At 35.3% G+C, this 19714-nt stretch overlaps 1 protein-coding gene across 2 annotated transcripts; it reads left to right on the top strand.

Annotated features, from left to right (window-relative positions):
- Positions 1–272: 272 nt before the first annotated feature.
- LOC149572587 (uncharacterized) lies at positions 273–2217 on the top strand. 2 transcript variants are annotated; one of them, XR_016359938.1, is made up of 3 exons: positions 273–759; positions 846–1696; positions 1789–2217. XR_016359938.1 is itself a non-coding variant. In XM_089813681.1 (2 exons), exons 1-2 carry the CDS (start codon positions 621–623, stop codon positions 1601–1603), a joined length of 897 nt encoding a protein of 298 aa, XP_089669807.1. In that variant the 5' UTR covers positions 273–620; the 3' UTR covers positions 1604–2217. The 2 variants fall into 2 exon arrangements, 1 of the variants encoding a protein (XP_089669807.1); XM_089813681.1 differs by having other exon boundaries at positions 846–2217.
- Positions 2218–19714: the final 17497 nt, after the last annotated feature.

Genomic DNA, 19714 nt, shown 5'->3' with positions numbered 1-19714 from the left:
ATTCAAGTGGAGCACGTTAACCCTTTTGCCACGTTATCTGCGTGTTGCGACCGGCGGCTCCGACAAACAGCTGGCAGTATGTTGACTTCTGCCAATAGATTTTGACCGCCTCAGCGACAACCTATTCAACTCGGAATGTTCTTCTTTAATCTCGAGGAACAAGAACTAATTCTCGACTTTTGTTTGCTGACGTCAGTGTAACATTTTCCACGCGTAGCTTTGGGGGACGGAGATTGCGATAATAAATAGCTCTGCATATTCGTTCACTCTTTGCCAGAGAGAACGACTTGAGATTTGGAGCAGAGCTTGAGAGCTAAGTGGATATTTGTAGTTTTCTCTAAGGTTTACTTGTGAGAGCAAGGTTTTAAATTTTTGTTTTGGAGCAGAGCTTGAGTGGAAATTTCTAGGGCTTATTGCAGAGAACAAGACGTAAGATTTGGAGATAGGGCTTTTAGGGTTTATTGTTGGGATCAAGATTTGAGTTTTGAAGCAGAGCTTGAGCGGAAAGTTCTAGATTCTAGGGTTTTATTGCTGGCAACAACATTTGAGTTTGTGGGCGGGGCTTGAGCGTTATTTTCTAGGGTTCGTAGGGTTTATCTTGAGTTTACCAGAGTGATGCCATGTGCGGAGGTTCGGTAATCGCTAATTTTATTCCCAATCGGCACTCTCGGCGAGTGACCAGAAAAGACCTGTTTGGCTCGAGCTTGGGCTCGGGTTCGGGTTCGATCCTTGATTCGGAGCAAGGGTTTAAGACTACTGGTAATTTCCAGATCTGAAAGGCCTCTTTTTTTTAGAGATTTTCTGATTTATGGTTTCGCTAATGGTTTTGATTTGTGTATGATTAGGGTTTCAAGGCAAAGGAGGAGGGAGAAAGAGGAAGAATTTGTACAGAGGGATTCGGCAGCGGCCGTGGGGTAAATGGGCGGCGGAAATTAGGGATCCGAGAAAGGGCGAGAGGGTTTGGCTCGGCACATTTAACAGTGCAGAAGAGGCCGCCAGAGCTTATGATGCTGCTGCTCGTGAAATCAGGGGCAAAAAGGCCAAGCTTAATTTTTCCACTGAGACGCAAGCTCCGGCTGCAAAGGATTTGAATGAGAGTAAAGTGAGGAAAACGGCGGAGCATCCTACGTGGCAGTGGTATGGCCCTTCCCAGTACGCTGATTCGGCGTTTCAGCTGTCCACGTGTGACACCAAACAGAGCCTCTCGTGCCAGAGTGTGCCATTTTCCTATGCGGTCGATGACAATTTCAATGCCCCGGAGATGAGTACCTTGATGCCACCTCATCGGAACGCTGACGTGAATTTTCTGTATAGACAGGCTGGCAGCGGTACCAGTGTGGTGTCTGGTGAGTCCGCTGTGGTTGAGGAATCGAAACCGGTGGACGTTTCAGAGCCGAGCTTCCCTGCGAAGGAAGAATTTGTAGATGTAGAGGAAAAAATTGCAGACTTGGAGTTTAGAAACGAATTGCGAGCTCTAGAATCGTACCTGGATTTGACAGAGCCCTCATATTCTGAAGCAAGTGTGAATTTTCAAGAAACAGGGGCGGATTTGGAAGAAACTTGTGTAACAGAGGAGGATTTCGTCGGGCTTTGGAGCTTTTAATGGCTAGCACTGATCCGTATGTGGAGCTTTTAGTGACGAGTCCGGATCCAGTTTAGCGGCATCGATTATCTGTTTTCAGTAATTGCTTGATTCGTTATGTTCACATTCCCTTTCTTCTTTGAATAAATTTTTCGTTTCCGCTGCTAATTTCTGCCCCTAAATGATGCTGTTGAATCCTGCAACAGATTTCTGCTGTTCTTATGAGCCGGCGAAACTGGTTCTGAATTTATTTTTAAGATAGAGCTGCATTTTGCTGCCGTTCAAGCTTCCAGATATGCGGCTGAGGCGCGTGGTACCTGGGAGCTTGCGAATTGGCGGTCTGTTTGAGGAAATTTAGATGCTTCATTTTGAGGAAATTTAGATGCTTCATTTTGGCCGAACCGTCTGGATTTGGATATTAAAATCTATGTTCTGGATTTGGATCATACAATCTATGATCTTTTGAAACTTGCTGGAGGTTAAAAAAATACACAAATATTTTCAAAGATGAAAATTTATATTATTCTGAACAAAAGCATTAGAATTTTCACATTTACAGAAGGAAAGCTACCAAATGTAGCCGGAAAGCACGGTTCAGATTCCAAGGAATGAAGAAAGTGTGAGATTATTTTCAATTATAGATTATATTTTACTAAAAATATTAAAATTTATTTATACAAATAATATATTGATAAGGTTTCGGATCACACTCTGTGATCCATCATCAGGTTGAGAGAGCTGAAGGAAAAAAGTTAACACAATCTACCCAGAAAACACAGCTAAGAATTCTAATGGATTGTGGAAAACTACTATCTACAAGTAACAAGCAGTAAAAATGTTACCACTTGGAGGTAGAGCTGCAACTAATGGCGGACAACTAATGCTTTTATCTTTTTTTTCACTTTGAACATGTTTTATTCATTCCTTAAAATTTAATGATTTCTTAAATATAAAAAATCCTTATGTCTAATTAATAGTTTTAGTTTTCTTATTAGCACTTCCATTCAAAGAAGGTGCAAGTGTGCAAGGGATTTTAGTTTCATCTTACTCATTGCACTTGCATTCAAAGAAGGTGCAAGGGTGCAAGGGATATGTGTATAAAGAAGGTGTAAGGGTATGAGGGATATGTGTATAGATGTTTTATTAAATAGTACAATTGAGTTTTTACATAATAAATGAAAGTCCATAAAAAATTGGTCTACAGGAATAAGTGAAGTTTTAGATAATAAAAGAAAGAACATATAAGTATCGTTTTACAAACATGTATTGTAGAGGGCAATTTGTACAAAGAAGGGTGGTTGTTGAACACAATGGTGACCCATAATAACATTAACAAATCATATGAGAACGTATACAAGGTGATAGCACAAAGCATAATATAAGACATAAAATGGTCTTCTACATCATTTTTAATTTGGTCCACCCAAGAATCATTAGAACATTACCAATTAAGCAAATTCCTATCTCATAGGATTTCCATGGAATCAATGCCACTAAACCAGCATATGAATGTGCATCTTCAAAATCCATTCTATGCCAGAATAAACTATTTTTGGTATTTGCGCATTCTTAAAATAATTTTTGGAATGTCATCTATTTTGTCCATTTGTTCAAATGCAAACCTTGTCTTTTTGGCATTTCATCTTTAAATAAGTTTGAAATCCTCTTATTGCAAATGTGAAATTTTTTTCAAACTCTAAAAATGAAAATTGCATATAGACAATTTTAAAGTTTGTCATGTTTGACTCAATAAGATGAGGTAAATTTTTGTTTTGTTGTTAGTTTTTCTTTTTGTTTATTGCTTGTTTTTAGTTAGTTTTTGGAGAAAAGTTGAGGATTTGCACCCAAGAATGCAAGTGTATTTGGTTGATTTGGAAGAGGAGGATGCATATTATGTAATTGGTTGCAACAATTGAAATAGGAATTGGAAAAGGGTTTTTATTTTATTTTGATAATTATTATTTTTAGTTTGGTAATATTTTAAATAAACAAGATTTTTTATTCATAAAAACCAACTTTTTAATTAATTTTATAAATGCCAAATTATTTTAAGTAGTCTAAATTGATTTCATCAGTGATAGGTATACTTTATCTTTAAAATTATTTAATATTCAAAGGACATGCAATATTCTAAATTTAAAAATTATTTTAATGAGTATTAGATCAAAACTAAACTAATTTTACTTTTAAATATATTAAAGAAAATAAAAAATACAAATAAATTGAGGTCATTAATATGATATTTAAATGATCTTTCAAAATAGTTTTAATTATAAGACTAGACACAAGATTTATTTGTAAAGATAATTGAATGAAAGTTTATAAAAGATATCAAATATGATATTGGTTTTTTTTGTCATTTAGAAAAAAAACATATTAAACTTTAAATAATGTTGACCTAATTTATATCTTACGGTGAACAGAGAGAATAGCCAAAAAATGCATTTGAACAGAAAAGTCACGTACCTAATAACCCATCATATTGTGTTTATTAAAAATTGGAACAAGAATAAACTATTCTTATTTCATCTTTATTTAGGAATACTACTATGCTCATTTTGAGGTCAAATTAGGATAGACATACTAATTCTAACTTTGTATTTTGCAACAAACGTTAGATTGGCGAATGCACGTATGTAGATTTTCCTCTTCTTGTCCAATTCCTTCAACCAAACCAAGCCTAAACGATCGACAATCAAATTGAAGGATAATAGTTTCAAAATTACTACGATATTTTCTATTTAGATGTTGGGAAATAAATTTTAAAGTAGAGAAAGTTTAAGAATAAATAGGCCCAAGAGTGCTGCTTCATTTAGACAAGGATGCAAATGGTACTAATGATACAAATTTAGTTTTCTTTAATTGGTGGTCTTGCACATAGTTTAATCAACATCTACTACTGGAAGGCAACATTGTACCTAGGTGGCACTAGAAGGCAATTATGTAGTGAAATCAAATACAGTTTCACATTTCCTTCATTTTTAAATTAAAGTCTTTAAGTCTTTAGTCTATGCTAAAAAGAAAACAAAGTGCTCCAAACTAGCCAAGATGAAGCTAACCGCAAACAAGGGAATTATACCTTTAATTACATGAGACATCAACAATAGAATGCAACAATTAGTTCCATGTTAACTAATAGTAGATGTAACAATTTCCTTATCCTCATTTACTTCCAAATTCCTCTACAAGGCTTTCTTGAGTTCTTGATTGATGTTAATGTTATGCAAGCTTATATTTGGTAATGTTTATTGGCCAAACATAGAACAATGTTATTATATTTGTCTAAACAATATGTAGCTATTGGCCTCGTGCATGATGGCAAAGAACAACACTAATAAGAGTGGGACTAACTATAATAAGAACTACATCCTTACCAATGGTCATATGCTTCTGGCTTTTCATTCTTCTTGACATAATTATTTGGCCATTTATATCCAAATAGGTTAATAGAAGTTGCGTCAAATATTTGTTCTATTACTTATGAGACCAATGCGCAAGATGTGTAGTCCATGAGATAGACTCCTAGGAATAGTAAAGACAAACTATAAGTCATTTATTAAATACTCCACAACCATAAATAAATTTTTTTTTTATCAAAATGAAGGACAAATCATGATGTCCAACTACTAAGTGATAAGTAAACAGAGTTCAAAACACCATTCACAACTAAGAATAGCAATGATTTCTACCCAAATATTTTTCCATTTTCAATCATCATTTCCTTCTACTTTTTTTGCACTTCAAAACTTAACTTGAAAATAGATATTAAATGAAATTACAATAGAAATTTGTAATGCAATTGTGATTTTGTTGAAATATTACATGAAAAAACATTATATAGAACATTACTAACTAACAAGAGAATTATTTCATCTACATGTCATCAATTGTATTATATAACTACAATTATACCTGAGTTGAGCACATATGGAGCAGGCAAGAAATCCCACTAAGATCCAAGTACAAGTTAGTTTGTTTATATTCATATCAATGGATGACAACTTTGAAATACATATGGAGGTAGCCTTGGTGGAGATGAATAGTATGAAATGATTGTACATAAAAGAAAATATTTGATGGACCATCAAAGAATATGAGGTTGTAGTTTTGATAAAGGAATAAAAGACTAGAATTGTTAGGGCTTGCAACTCTTTGACAATGACACATGCTTAGACTTTCTTAAGGCAATTGCATGTACAAAGGAGAGTTCCTAGTTGGTAGTGCAACTTTATTGGTCTCATTTGTGATTACTCTTTCTGCAATCTTTTGTTATTCTCTACCAATGATTTGTAACACTTTTTTGATAATTCATGCTCTACTTCTATTTGCTTGAGCTTTCTTTGTGAAAAATCAACCAATAAATCTAGTTTTAAAGATTTGGGTTGTAATTTTATATGTCAATAAAGACATCAACTTTCCACAATTCATAATAATTAACACAAGGCATACAAGCTTCTTATCTTGATAATGGATCAAGGAGTGTGATCTAGAATATTGATGCAAATTTTTTTGTATATAATTAATTAAAAAATGACATGCCATAATAAATTGTATCTAGCAAATAAAATGCCTACATGAAAACAAAGAGCGTGGATAAAGGTAGTTACAACCTTTTCCTCCTCTTATGGAACCAAACTTCATCTTGTATGGGTCAAATAATCAACCACTTGGCTAGAGCTTATCTTTACATCTGCAAACACAAACATTGACAAAGGTATATAGTACGTTGTACAAGCCAAAAAAATCTAATGTTTAGAAACCCTTTTAGGTAAAGACAATACCTAGAAAGGATTGGAAGGATAACACACTGAACAAAAACAATGGTAAAATCAATGCACCCAACAAGAATGAGGAAAAATATGACAATGAATTCTTTTAATTGTATTTTGAATAATAATGAATAATGAAACTTAAGGGATGAATCCTATCTTGGAAAATTGTGAAGTATTCTTCCAATTTTTACGATAGTAAAGACATTCAAGACCTAAAAATGGTCAAAATCTTTTATTTTTAATTGGGCAGAGGTACAAATGGGTCGAAGATCATCATAGAGGAATTTTATCATCTTTTTATGTTCTCACATTCTCTAAGTTCTGTAAATAGTTGTTAGCATCAATTTTTTGTAATTGCAAAATAAGATATTTACATTATTGCTAAAGTTTTTCCCAATATATTGATATAAACTGATCTATTATCCTTGTCAATTCTACTATATCCATGGGGATAGTAGCATTGGACTTCTTCTTAGATACTAACTCTTAAATTCAAAATCCTCTTTACATATTTTTGCAAAAACTCTAATCTCCTAATGAGTTGACATGCATCATCTTTTGGTGACAACATCTTCTTTTAGATTTTGATGGCAATGAATATTCTACAAGCCAAAACATATGATAGAAGGCATTGAAAAATAGTTATCCAAAGCCTTTAATCCAAAACACTAACATGGGAAAAACAAAAATTGTGTTCTCAACACATCTAAATATAAACACACAAAAAATCATCCAACCTTCTCCATTTACTTATTGACTTGTAACTCAAATGGGTGTAACCAAAAGAGAATACTTAACATAACAATAAAACATTAAAACTTCTTAGAAGCCCATAGAAAGTCCATTGTACAATTTGGAATTACCTTGTTGACTTGTGCAATTCAAATTGCTACTTTGTGTTAGGGTTGTATTATAGTTAGAAAATTTGAACAATTTTCTCTCACATCTGTTAACAAACACAATGTTTAAATTGGCTGAAATGAAAATGAAGAAAACTATTTGAGAATATATAGGAAACATCTATAAATTGATAGTAAATATGTAGCTACTTTGTATTTCACATCTACATTGATTTCTACCAAAGATTACAAGGATTTGCTACTATAAGTTTTGGTGTACCCTATTTTTGTAAGAGACTTAAATTTTGACTAAAGCCAATTATTTTTGTCCCATCACACTAATTGTGCATTTCATTATTGTTGTAAGATAAGAAGAGCTTGCTTTATTTTGCAATGGTACATAACATTACTAAAACTAAGAATAATAATTTGAGTGAATTGAAGAGGAAAATCAAATCGGTTGTCAAGCCTGCCAATGCAACAAGGAGATTCCAAATGACCTCAAAATTTTGGAGTACTTCAATATTATACTTTTAAACAACACTTTTATGACTCAATAGTCCACTGCGACAATTGCAAAAAAAGATATATTCAATGTTCAGTTATTTGTTATAACAACTAAATCAAGGCAATGTTATGTATATAATACATCATTTCTTTTGTACCATATTTTGTAATCAATTGGGCAAGGAAAATAAGATGGGAGTTGTATGTAAATTCTCAAATACATTTTTCTTTGCATTAATTAATGACTAATCTAAAATTTTCCAAACGAATGGATTTCATAACCATATTGCATTTTATCCAACAAACTAAAGTTCTTAGGAAAATTTACAAGCCAATTCCCTATAGTTCAAGTGACATTTCTAGAAGTACTAAGAATTTTTATGATTTTCATATAGAAAAATATGAAATCATAATAGAATTATAACATTTAAGAGTTTTGAAAGAAGAAAGGAAATAAAAATCACACCTTCCATTGTTGTTGTTCCTTCTATTCTTATTTTTTTGTAATAGATGGTCAAAATAAAAAATGAAGCGATCATCGCATATGATTAACCTGACATTTAGAAGCACATCCACTAAAAAACAAAATCCCTTTTTAGCCCACCCAACTTTAAAACCTTGTTCTATTCAAAAGAGAAATAACAAGTGGCATAGCCATAAAGTTTGGAGGATAGCTAAGCATCTCCTACTGCTACCATAGAGATTTTCTCCACATCTCATCCTTGTGGATAAGCGATCTAATAATATTGTCTCTTCTGACCAACTTTGTGACCTTTCACTTGGTAGTTAAAGAACCATTTTACTTGCTTGTCTTTGGTTTAGCGATGGAGGTGTCATTTTCTTTAGCGACTAAAGAACCATTTTCTTTAGCTGTTGAAGCACCATTTTTTTAAAGCATCCTTTGGCTTAGTAGTAGGATATATATATATATATATATATATATATATATATATATATATATATATATATATATATATATATATATATATATATATATATATATATATATATATATATATATATATATATATATATATATATATATATATATATATATATATATATATATATATATAAGTACCATTCTCCTTATCAATAAAGGCACCATTTTTCTTAGCAAAAATGGTGTCATGCCATATCCCTTATAAACCTTCAACTATAATCTCATTTTCTTTGGTGGGCTTTGGCTTAATAGTGAGAGCACAATTTTCTTTAGCTACAAGGGTGACATATGTTTTAGCTCTTCCATTAGTAGTCATCTAGAAAATGAAAAAGAAGATTCAATTGTCTAGCATGAAGTTCTACATTCCCACTAGGCTACTACATACACCATATCCAATGGGGTCCATGTGGCTCATTACTAGCAATACCCTCTCCCTCAATCAAAATAGAGAAAACTTATTTAAAAACATCCTTTCCAATGTTATGAGCTGCAATTTCATTGAATTCTAATGGATCACGTACATGTTCAATTGAAGGTGGGTAGTTACATGTGAGCCCCAACTGATCATGTTGGAGATAAGGAAGATAATGTATGTGAAAGAGTCATATTAGTTAATATATTGTCATTGATGTCAAATCAGAAAAGGTAAGACATTATGCTAATTCAGTAAGGTGCAAAATCATCTAAAGGATGCAGTGTTGATTGATGAAGAGGATTTATAAAGATAATGATAAAGAAGATAATGAAATAGAAGAAAGTATTGATAATTATGAGAATTTTAATGGGCACTTGATGAGTTAGACTTTGGTAAGATATTATTGATCTGATCATAAATAAACAAGATATGTTGGTTGACAAAGAAGGAAAGAAGTCATGAAGTAGAAAGACAAAGAAATAGTAAGTTGCATTGAGCTAGTTAGTGAGGTCGGTAAATGAAGGACTAATGATCACCGAGCATATGTTAAGTGAATGAAGAATGAATATTGTTAACTAGGCTTAGTATTGAATGAGAGAACATAGTGTTAATTGAGAAAGGAAAAGAAGAACAATTTCGAGGAGAATCAATTAAAGGTTGACATTTGATGAGAATATGGATTATTCAAGAAGTTTCTAAGATAAGGATGAATTTTGTTAAGTGATCTTTGAATGGAAAAATTCAAAGAAGATCTGATGGTAGAGATTCAATGATTGGAAAATGAATTCAAAATTTGAGGATAAAATATGTTGACCAAGTGTCTAGATTCAATGTATCCAAGTTGGAAGATGATCATATGGTTGTGATTAAGTGGAAAAATGTTGGAGAATCTAATGAAGCAACAATAACCTATCTATTTAAGGGATGATTGAGATTATCATAGTTGATGATCAAATTCGTTTGTGAAGATAAAGATAGAAGGTGAAATTGAGAAGAGCAACATTGTGAAATCTGGTAGAAGACACATGAAGTTGACGTGTGTGAGTAGATCAACCAAAAGAGGAAGAAATGGGGCAAAGTGTGAGTGGACTAGAGATCTAAAACAACAAAGGTAGTTGTATTACTTATCAGATCATTTGACTGTTACTTTCTAGCAATTGGAGCATAAAATCTCATAACCAAGTGGACTTTGGAGTCTTATTTGTAAATCATTTTTAAGGTGACATTCCTTTGAATATTTGTATCTCTTTAAAGAAGACCACTCAATTGAGAAGTGATAAGGTCTAGAGGATCTTTGGTGTAAATCCCCTAACAAGATCACATTAACAATGTGCATGTAACCCTTAACCAGGTTGGCTCCTAACTGAGCTCACTTGAGAAGAGTTCAAAAAATTGGTTACCAATTCCTAGGTGGTTTTTTTACCTTAATAGAATTTCCATGTTAAAATACTTGTATCAAAATGTGTGGATGATTATGCTGCTTGTTCATTTGATGTTTAATGTTTCATTGTTACAACTTGGTATATGAAGTTAATGAAGTTTATAGTAACAATCAATTAATCTGATACTTGGTATATGCTAATAGTTTATTGGTAAAGATTGAATTAGGTATAATTGTAAAATTGTGATATTGCTATCAGGATTTAATTGTGTAATTTTGAGTCAAACTCATTGACCCATGTTTCATGAGTAGTGATTCAACATGAATCCATCTCTCATGAGAATAAATAAAACACTTAGCACTCATTGGATCTAGGTGATGCTCATAGGGGTGAAGCATCAAGACTTCCCGAGAGGTCACCCATCTTAGTACTACTCCAACTTGAGCGCACTTAACTACGGAGTTTCCTCCATGGTTAAACCCAAAGCTTGCAACCCCCTTTGCAAAACCTTTAGCAAGCATTGTGCCTTATGAATCATTCATTAGAAAGCCCCTTAAGGTCATCAATTGATAAGTAGGAGATAATTTCCACAACAAGTCAAATTGTGATATTTCTATCAGGATTTAACTGTGTGATTTTGAGTCAAACTCATTGACCCATGTTTCATGAGTAGTGATTCAACATGAATCTATTTCTCATGAGAATAAATGGAACACTTAGCACTCATTCGATCTAGGTGATGCTCATAGGGGTGAAGCACCAAAACTTCCTAGGAGGTCACCCATCCCAGTACTACTCTAACCTGAGTGTGCTTAACTACAAAGTTTTCTCCATGGTTAGACCCAAAGCTTGCAACCCCATTTTCAAAACCTACTTATCTCATTTGAAATTATCTCCTACTTATAAATATAATTGTAAAGTTTAGATATGTTACCGAGCTTGTTTATTAGAAGTTGAAGTTGTTAATTTGTTGAAAATTGTGTTGAGGACTTGAGGATAACTGATTCACCCCCCTTGTTATCTAACAATTGGTATCAAAGCTAAATGCTTGAAGGAGAAAGTTTAAAGAGACTTAAGATAAAGATCTAAAGATGTATATGAGAGAGGTACCTAAGCTGAACTAAGAGAACTTTTCATCATGGAAAAGCAGGATGAGATCATATCTATCTAGAATTGGAGATTATGCATTGTACTATTTGAATAATCAATACAATTTGCTACCACTTGGACCATTGATAGTTGAGTAGATGAAAGAAAAACAAGAACACAATACCTTGATGACAAAGATTGCTTCTTCTCTCAGTGATGTTGAATTTGATGATGTCAAGGATTACAAAGATCTTAAGAGGAAAATTTGATGAAATGTGGATGAAAGAATGAGAGAACTATTAAGGAATATGAATCGGGTTGGTAGAGATAATATAATCACAATATATTAACCTCAGACTTGGTCTATGTTCTTTTACAAAGAATGCGTAGATATAGATATATATCAGACCTGAGAATATATCTCAGTTTAACTGAGATTATATTGAAGTGAAATGCTTGTATCATTAATTTTCAATATTGATAGTATTTACTTACACCTGAGTTTAGAATTCAATATATTTATATTGACTTGATTGTAAGAATATAATCTCAAATAAATGTCGAATGATCTGACTATAACAATATGTCTTTGATTGATATCTTCTAGGAAGATCATTCATTACCATATATATAAATGTGAAGGAGTTTCACAATAGTGGCTTGAACCACGAGGAGTCATGGCCCTTCATGGATGACTCCTCTGATGAATTGGCACTAATACAAGCCTAACCAAAACTGGATATAGTAAGGTTGATTATGATTTAATTAGACACCCGATAATGGGTTGATTTGAGATTAAATAATTTTTTCTAACAACAGATTGATAATCAGATTTATTATGAGTACATTTAACTATATACACACACACACACACACACACACACACACACACACACACACACACACACACATACATATATCTTTATGAATTCAATTATATTGATTTATCTATCTATGTATATGTATATATGTGTGTGTCTATATATATATATATATATATATATATATATATATATATATATATATATATATATATATATATATATATATATATATGACTCATTAATATTTCTTAAGTACACACACATGTTGATTTAAATAGCATCATATTACATTTTTCAATCCAAATGATTCTATACTCTCAACACTCCCTCTTAGAAAAATAGGATTGAGTATAAACTAATGGAATACAAGAGATCTTGTTATTAGGTTTCCAACACTCTAGGACAACATTGAAATGAAGTCTTATTAGATGACAACTTGATCCTAGGATGGCAATAAGGCCATACATATCACAACCTAAAAACCAATATAGTCCATTTTGATACATAAAATATCATGACTTTTGACACATTTTTGAGACAACAAATTAATGTAGTCTATCATGAATAAACAACAATCACAATATCACGATGTCTGACACACTTCGGGACAACAACTTAATGAAGTCAATCATGATAAGTAAGCCATTACAATCTTTAAATAAATTTTGAGCAACCTTAGTGATAACCAATTTATTTCAACACATTTTAGTATCAAAATATCTGGCACTTTGCAGGACATCAACTTAATGTAGTAAATCTTGATACATTAGTTATCATGAATTTTGGCAATTTCTGAGACACACAAGTGAATGCAGTCTATCATGATAACATGTCTATTATTGGTAAGGTCTCCACCCCATAATAGTGACTTTACACATATATTACATGAAGATCATCACCTTTCATAATATTCACTTACTATATTGCAATTTTTTAAAAAAAAATTCTTGAATACACCAACTTACACAAGACTGAGATTCAATCTCTAAAATATAAATTTAAATTTAGTCATACCAAGTTTATCTATGAAGTACTATATTTTCAACTTTGCAAGAGGCTTGGTAAATATGTCAACACTTTTCTTTCCAGTGCTGATATAATCCAATTTGATGACATTTCTATCTATACCATATCTCTTATGTAATGGTAAGTGTAGAACAAGATTTAGTATGCAAAGAACATTAACAAATAAAGTAAACATTCACAAACCAAAAACTAAATTCACATATATGCTTAGACAAAGCAAGAAAAAAAGAAGTGCAAACCTCACAAGAGAAAACACTCCATGCTTTCTGGATTCTGTAGATGTGTCCTTTTGCTGTGGATGTATGCTCAAGATGCTCAAAAGCTGCTTCAATGGGGATGGGTAATGGCAAATTGGTAGCTTTGTGAGCTCTCAATTTGGCATTATAAGGGTAAGATTGATGGCTTTGGTTCTCAAAATAGCATGGTAACTTTAGCTCACAGATTGTTGATGAAATGGCTTGGGATGGGATTCAATTTATAGGGTAAGGGGTAGAGAGATGGAGGGCTTAGATGCAAGGATGGATGAAGGCTTAAGGAGGGCTAAGATGCACTCAAAGGGGAGCACATGGATTGTGCTTGTTTATCACCAATGGGAAGGTGACACTTGTCACAAGGAGGATGAGTGTGAGAGGGTAGGGTAAAGGGTTGGTTAAAGGCATGATGAGTGGGGTTGAGTATGTAAGAGGGATGTAAGAGGAATGAGTGTGGAAGAGGGAAGAGTATGGAAGATGGGTGTAAGAGTCATGAGTGGGCTTGTAAGAGTCTTTTATGTTTTGTAAGAGCACTCATGACTTAGTGGTTGGGCTTTTTGAGGGGAGACTTTGGTTTGGATTAGGAAAGTCTTAAACTTGTTTAAGGAATGTGACAACATTAGGGGGTGGATTAGGCTTGGGTTTAGGATTAGATTAGGGATGTTAGAGATGTGCAAGTGGATGGCATTAATGGGGGTGGGTGAGTTAGTGGCTAAGCTTGGTTAGTATGGGTGGATGGGGTGGATTAGGCTAAATGGAGGATTAGGGATAGGTTAGGGGTTTTTTAATTTGAGGATTTCATTTATCAAATAGATTTATTTTAATAAATGGGGATTTTTGGAATTAGATAGAAGAATAGGATTTAATTGATAAATAATAGATTATTTGATTTATCAATTAGGACTATAGATGATTAATTAAATTAATCAACTAGGGGATGACAAAGGATTAATTAAATAGAAATTTAATTAATAATGCCCTTTTAGATAACTAAATAGGATTACTAAAATAGTGTAATCAAATTTAGGTGTCTACATTTTGCCCCTCTTTGACATAGTGTTAAGACAACACTATTTCAAAGAAGTTTGAATGAAGACGACACGAGGAAGATGTTTTAGCAACAAGGTTGCCCCAGTCTCAGATAAGAAGAGGAGAGACTAGACTTAGATGATGCCCCCTCAAGAAAGCGGCGGGGAGAGAAGTGAGGCTCGACGACTTCTTGAAAAGTACAAGAAATTGAGATCAGCTAAGACACAGGTTGGCAAAGAGAAGGGGCTGAATTAGCTCAAACTCTCACTATGGAAGAATGATAAAGGGAAATTAGAGGCACAATAGTAAAGCAAGCTTAAGACTTTCCAGGATTGGGGGGGGGGGGGGGGGGGAGATAGAGGAGCGGAGCGCTATAAAAGGAATCCATGGTAGGGAGATGGATGATAGAATGATAAAGCTGATGCAACAGGGTTTCAAAGAGTCAGATTGGCGGAAGATGGGTTTCGGAGATCCCTAGGACTAGGATTGTGGATCTCGAAAGATGAGGCTTGGTGGATTGATTTGATTGGTGGATCCCTAAGACTAGGATTGTGGATCCCTAAAGCTAAGTGTGAGGAGTGATTCAAAGAGATACTGATGCATAAGTTGGGGTAGGAGCGACAAATGTAGGATATGGATGGGGGATAATGGAGATGAAGGGAATCCATTGAAGCTTTTTGAGCGGGGGGATACTTCAAAGAGAAGTACCACCATGTAGTTGAGCACTAGATTTGCTATAGGACTATTGGTTAATTGCCAAGGTTACCAAGAACATCAAGGCCTTTTCACCAACCATCCAAAGGACTGACGAATTGACTCGAAACAAACACGCAAGGATTGCCCCAGTATCACACATGAATCCCAGAGGAAGCAGCGTGGAAATGACACTAGGTAACCCACAAGCAGAAAAAGAAAACAAGAAAAAGACCTGATCAAGACCTTACGCTCTAATTGCCCCATTCGCAGCATACCATGATATGGAAGATCGTGGCAACCTTGAGGAGGGAACAAGGAGATTGCTTGGAAAAGATATTTCAAGACCCAAAAGGGAAGATCCCAAATCAAAAGAAAGCGAAAATCCAAAAGAGAACTGTTTGCCAATGAGATGGGTAGGACGAGGTACTAACGGACCAAGATCAGACATGAAGAAAGCTATATCCTGCAAGGATCTATCAGAGAGCACCTAAGCTGATGGATTTGGATGAGTGATGCGTCTGGCAAGCTGAACTAAGAAGGATAACACTTTGGTGACAAGAGATCTAGCTAAAGGATGCATTGGAATATCTAACCAAGGTGTGCGATGTGTGCAAGATGTTGACCAAGGATGAACTAACACGAAAGCCGGATAGATACAATGATACTAAGCTAAAGAGGATATACAAGCTGATAGACCAAGATATGTTACAAATGTACAAGTTTGTTCATGTTTTGTTTTGTTTTTTTTTTTTTTTTTTGAGATGGAAATGTTTGTGAAGGATGGGATGTCTATAATAGTTGATAGGTGGATAGGTAGATGGTTTGTGAAAAGCTTAAGGAAAATGGGATTCTGTGTGTGCATGTGATAGGATACAGGCTAGGATACAAGATTATTTACAAGCTGGAATATGGTACAAGCTTTGGACAAGATTCGAATATATACAAGGTATGGTACAAGATTTACAAGGTATAATACAAGCTTTGGTACAAGATTTACAAGCTGTACAGGAGGTATTGACAAGCTCCATCAGATTTTGGATATTTGATTGGAACACCAAGGGAACAAGCAGGTGTTTTATGGGATGGTGGGTGGATGGATGAGGGATAGGATAGTGATAGATAATGGATTAGTCTTTAGCACACAAGGCGCCTGAATTACCAGGTTTTCACCAAGGTACCTATCCAAGGCGCTTGAATTACCAAGTTTTCACCATTGGACACTTATTTCTCTTTACTATTTTTTTCTTGTATTTTTCAAAAGCTGGGTATACCAAGGATTTTCAAGCATAGAACTTCTTGAGATGAATGATGTTAGTGGGATCATTCAAGAGTTCTCCTTCTGGTGTAGATAATTGATAGGCTCCGGAGCCAAAGGAGGCAGTAACCACATAGGGACCAAGCCATGTAGGTTCAAACTTGCCTTTCTTTTCTCGATCTGCTTGGACTTTCATATTTTCTTTGAGGACCATATCACCTAGCTGAAAGTGTCGTGGGAGCACCTTCTTGTTGAAATTCCTTTTGAGATGAGTTTGGTAGACTGTGAGATGGTCATAGGCTTGTTGTCTCTTCTTGTCTAAGAGATCTAGCTGGGTGAGTCGAGCTACTCTGTATTCTTCATCTGAGATTTGCCCTCGCAAAGATATGTGTAGTGAGGGAAGTTCAACTTCTATAGGTAATACCGCTTCGGCACCATAGACTAGGGAGTATGGAGTTGTGCCTGTGGATGTACGGAAGGAAGTTCGATAGGCCCATAGAGCCAGATTTATTTGAAGGTGCCAATCACGGCCAGAATCATTGACAACTTTCTTTAGGATTTTGAGGAGGGTTTTGTTAGTTGCCTCTGCCTGGCCGTTACCTTGTGGGAAATATGGGCTAGAAAAGCGGTGATGGATGCGGAGGGAAGTGCATAATTCTTCCATGTTGAGATTTTCAAAGTTACCTCCGTGGTCAGTGAAGATGGTGGATGGGATGCCGAAGCGGCAAACAATGTGGTACAAGATGAACATGGAGACTTGAACTCCTGTAGCTGAGACTAGGGGGACTGCTTCCACCCACTTAGTGAAATAGTTTGTAGCTGTTATTATCCATTTATGTCCATTAGATGAGAGAGGGGTGATAGTTCCAACTAGATCAAGGCCCCAACAAGCGAAAGGCCAAGGTGGTGCAATAGGCTGTAGATCTTGTGCTGGAGCGTGCACAAGATTTGCATGCTGCTGACATGGGAGACACTTTCTGACAAAGTCACAAGAGTCTTCTTCAATGGTAGGCCAATAGTAGCCTGCTCTAAGGATTTGTCGTGCTAAGACAATACCACTCGTGTGGCCACCGCAAAGTTCAGAATGTACTTCTTTTAATGCCATCGCGGCCTCATTTTCATCTAAACATCGAGAGAGAGTATCATGATAACCCCGACGATATAGGGTATTGGCTATGATAACATAGCGGGATGATTTTTGAATAAGGTTCTGGCGTTGGGTTCGTGTGAGGTGAGGGGATATGATACCATCGTTAAGGTAAGCGTGAATTTCATGGTACCAAGGGGATTGGGGACCAACCAAGATACAAACACGACTTGAATCCTCATTCGCATAAGCGAGTGTGAGGAGCTGCTCAACTAAAAATTCATACTGCGTAGCTTCTTGGGGAATTTCCAAGAGCGAGCCGATAGTGGCCATGGCATCTGCTGCCTTGTTCTGCATTCGAGGCACTTGTGTAAACTGAAGCTTTGTAAAATGCTGGGTCAGCTGATCAACTAGCTCTTTGTAGGGTAATAGATTTTCATCTTTGGTTTGATATTCATTTAAGACTTGTTTGATGATGAGTTGGGAATCACCAAAGACTTGTAACTCAGTGATATTCCATTCTGCAGCTATCTTTAATCCTGCTACAAGAGCTTCATATTCTGCTATATTGTTGGTGCTAGGGAATTGTAGCTTGAAGGCTTTTGGAATGTAATCTCCTTGAGGTGTAACTAATAATATTCCTGCCCCTGATCCATGAGAGGTGTATGAGCCATCAAAATAAAGCTTCCATGGGGGCTGTTCTTCAATTAGGCAGATATGCTCATCTGGAAATTCTGTGAGCAAAGGATATGCATCTACTAGAGGTGCATCAACTAGGTGATCTTCTATAGCTTTCCCTTTGATTGCCTTTCTGTCCATATACTGGATGTCAAACTCACTTAGTAGCATAACCCATTTGGCCAAACGGCCTGTAAGTGCTATTTTGGAGAGCATATACTTGAGAGGGTCAATATTGGAGACTAGTTGGATGGTATGACTTAGCATGTAGTGGCAAAGATTTTGAGTTGAGAAAACAACTGCCAAACAAGCTTTTTCCATAGGAGTGTAATTGAGTTCATAACCAACTAGGGTCCTACTGATATAGTAGATGGCTCTCTCTCTGCTATAATCATCATGTTGTGCTAGAAGTGCCCCTAGAGCAATAGGTGTTGCTGATATATACAAGATCAAGGGACGACCAGGAACTGGTGGAACCAAGATAGGGGGATTGGTGAGATACTGCTTGAGCTGATCGAAGCTGCGCTGACATAAAAGATCCCACTTGAAGTTCTCATTCTTCTTTAGCAAGTGTGAAAATGGTGTACACTTATCTGCAAGTTGGGAGATGAAGCGCCGGACAGATTGAAGTTTTCCCTGAAGAGAGCGAAGCTGTCGCAGTGTCTGGGGAGGAGGAATGTCTAAGATAGCCTTGACCTTTTTGGGGTCGATCTCTATACCTCGTTTAGAAACTATGAAGCCTAGAAGCTTGCCAGATGTGACCCCAAAGACACACTTCTTGGGATTTAGCATGAGATGATATTGGGCCAACCTATCAAAGACTTTTTCCAGGTCAGCAAGATGATCCATGAAGGTGTGAGACTTGACTAGGATATCGTCCACATAATCTTCCAAAATGCTATGGATAAGATCATGGAAAATGGCTGTCATAGCTCTTTGATAGGTAGCCCCAGCATTCTTTAGGCCAAAAGGCATCATGGTGTAGCAAAAGGTTCCCCAAGGGGTAGTGAATGCTGTCTTATGCTGGTCCTCTTCTGCAATCTTGATCTGATTATACCCGGAAAATCCATCCATAAGGGACAGAATTTCATGTCCAGCTGTAAGATCTACAATCATATCTATGTTGGGCAAGGGAAAATCATCCTTTGGACAAGCTTTGTTAAGATCTCTAAAATCAGTGTAGATTTTGATGTCACCGGAAGGCTTAGTTATAGGTACCATGTTGGAGATCCATTCTGAGTAGTCGATAGGTCGGATAACCTTAGCAGCTAACATTCTTTCTAGTTCAGCTTTGACTAGTAATGCCACCTTGGGGTGCATTTTTCTAAGCTTTTGTCTG

This window comes from Cupressus sempervirens, chromosome 2, assembly GCF_028749045.1.
Source record: "Cupressus sempervirens isolate cs-2001-9-10 chromosome 2, ASM2874904v1, whole genome shotgun sequence".
In the NCBI taxonomy this organism is placed as follows: Eukaryota; Viridiplantae; Streptophyta; class Pinopsida; order Cupressales; family Cupressaceae; genus Cupressus; species Cupressus sempervirens.
This window is presented reverse-complemented; position numbering and strand designations above follow the sequence as displayed.

Coding starts and splice junctions, on each gene's coding strand:
- LOC149572587 (XM_089813681.1), top strand. CDS start 621: ATGTGCGGAGGTTCGGTAATCGCTAATTTTATTCCCAATCGGCACTCT. Junction 760..845: donor GCAAGGGTTTAAGACTACTG/GTAATTTCCAGA, acceptor GTGTATGATTAG/GGTTTCAAGGCAAAGGAGGA.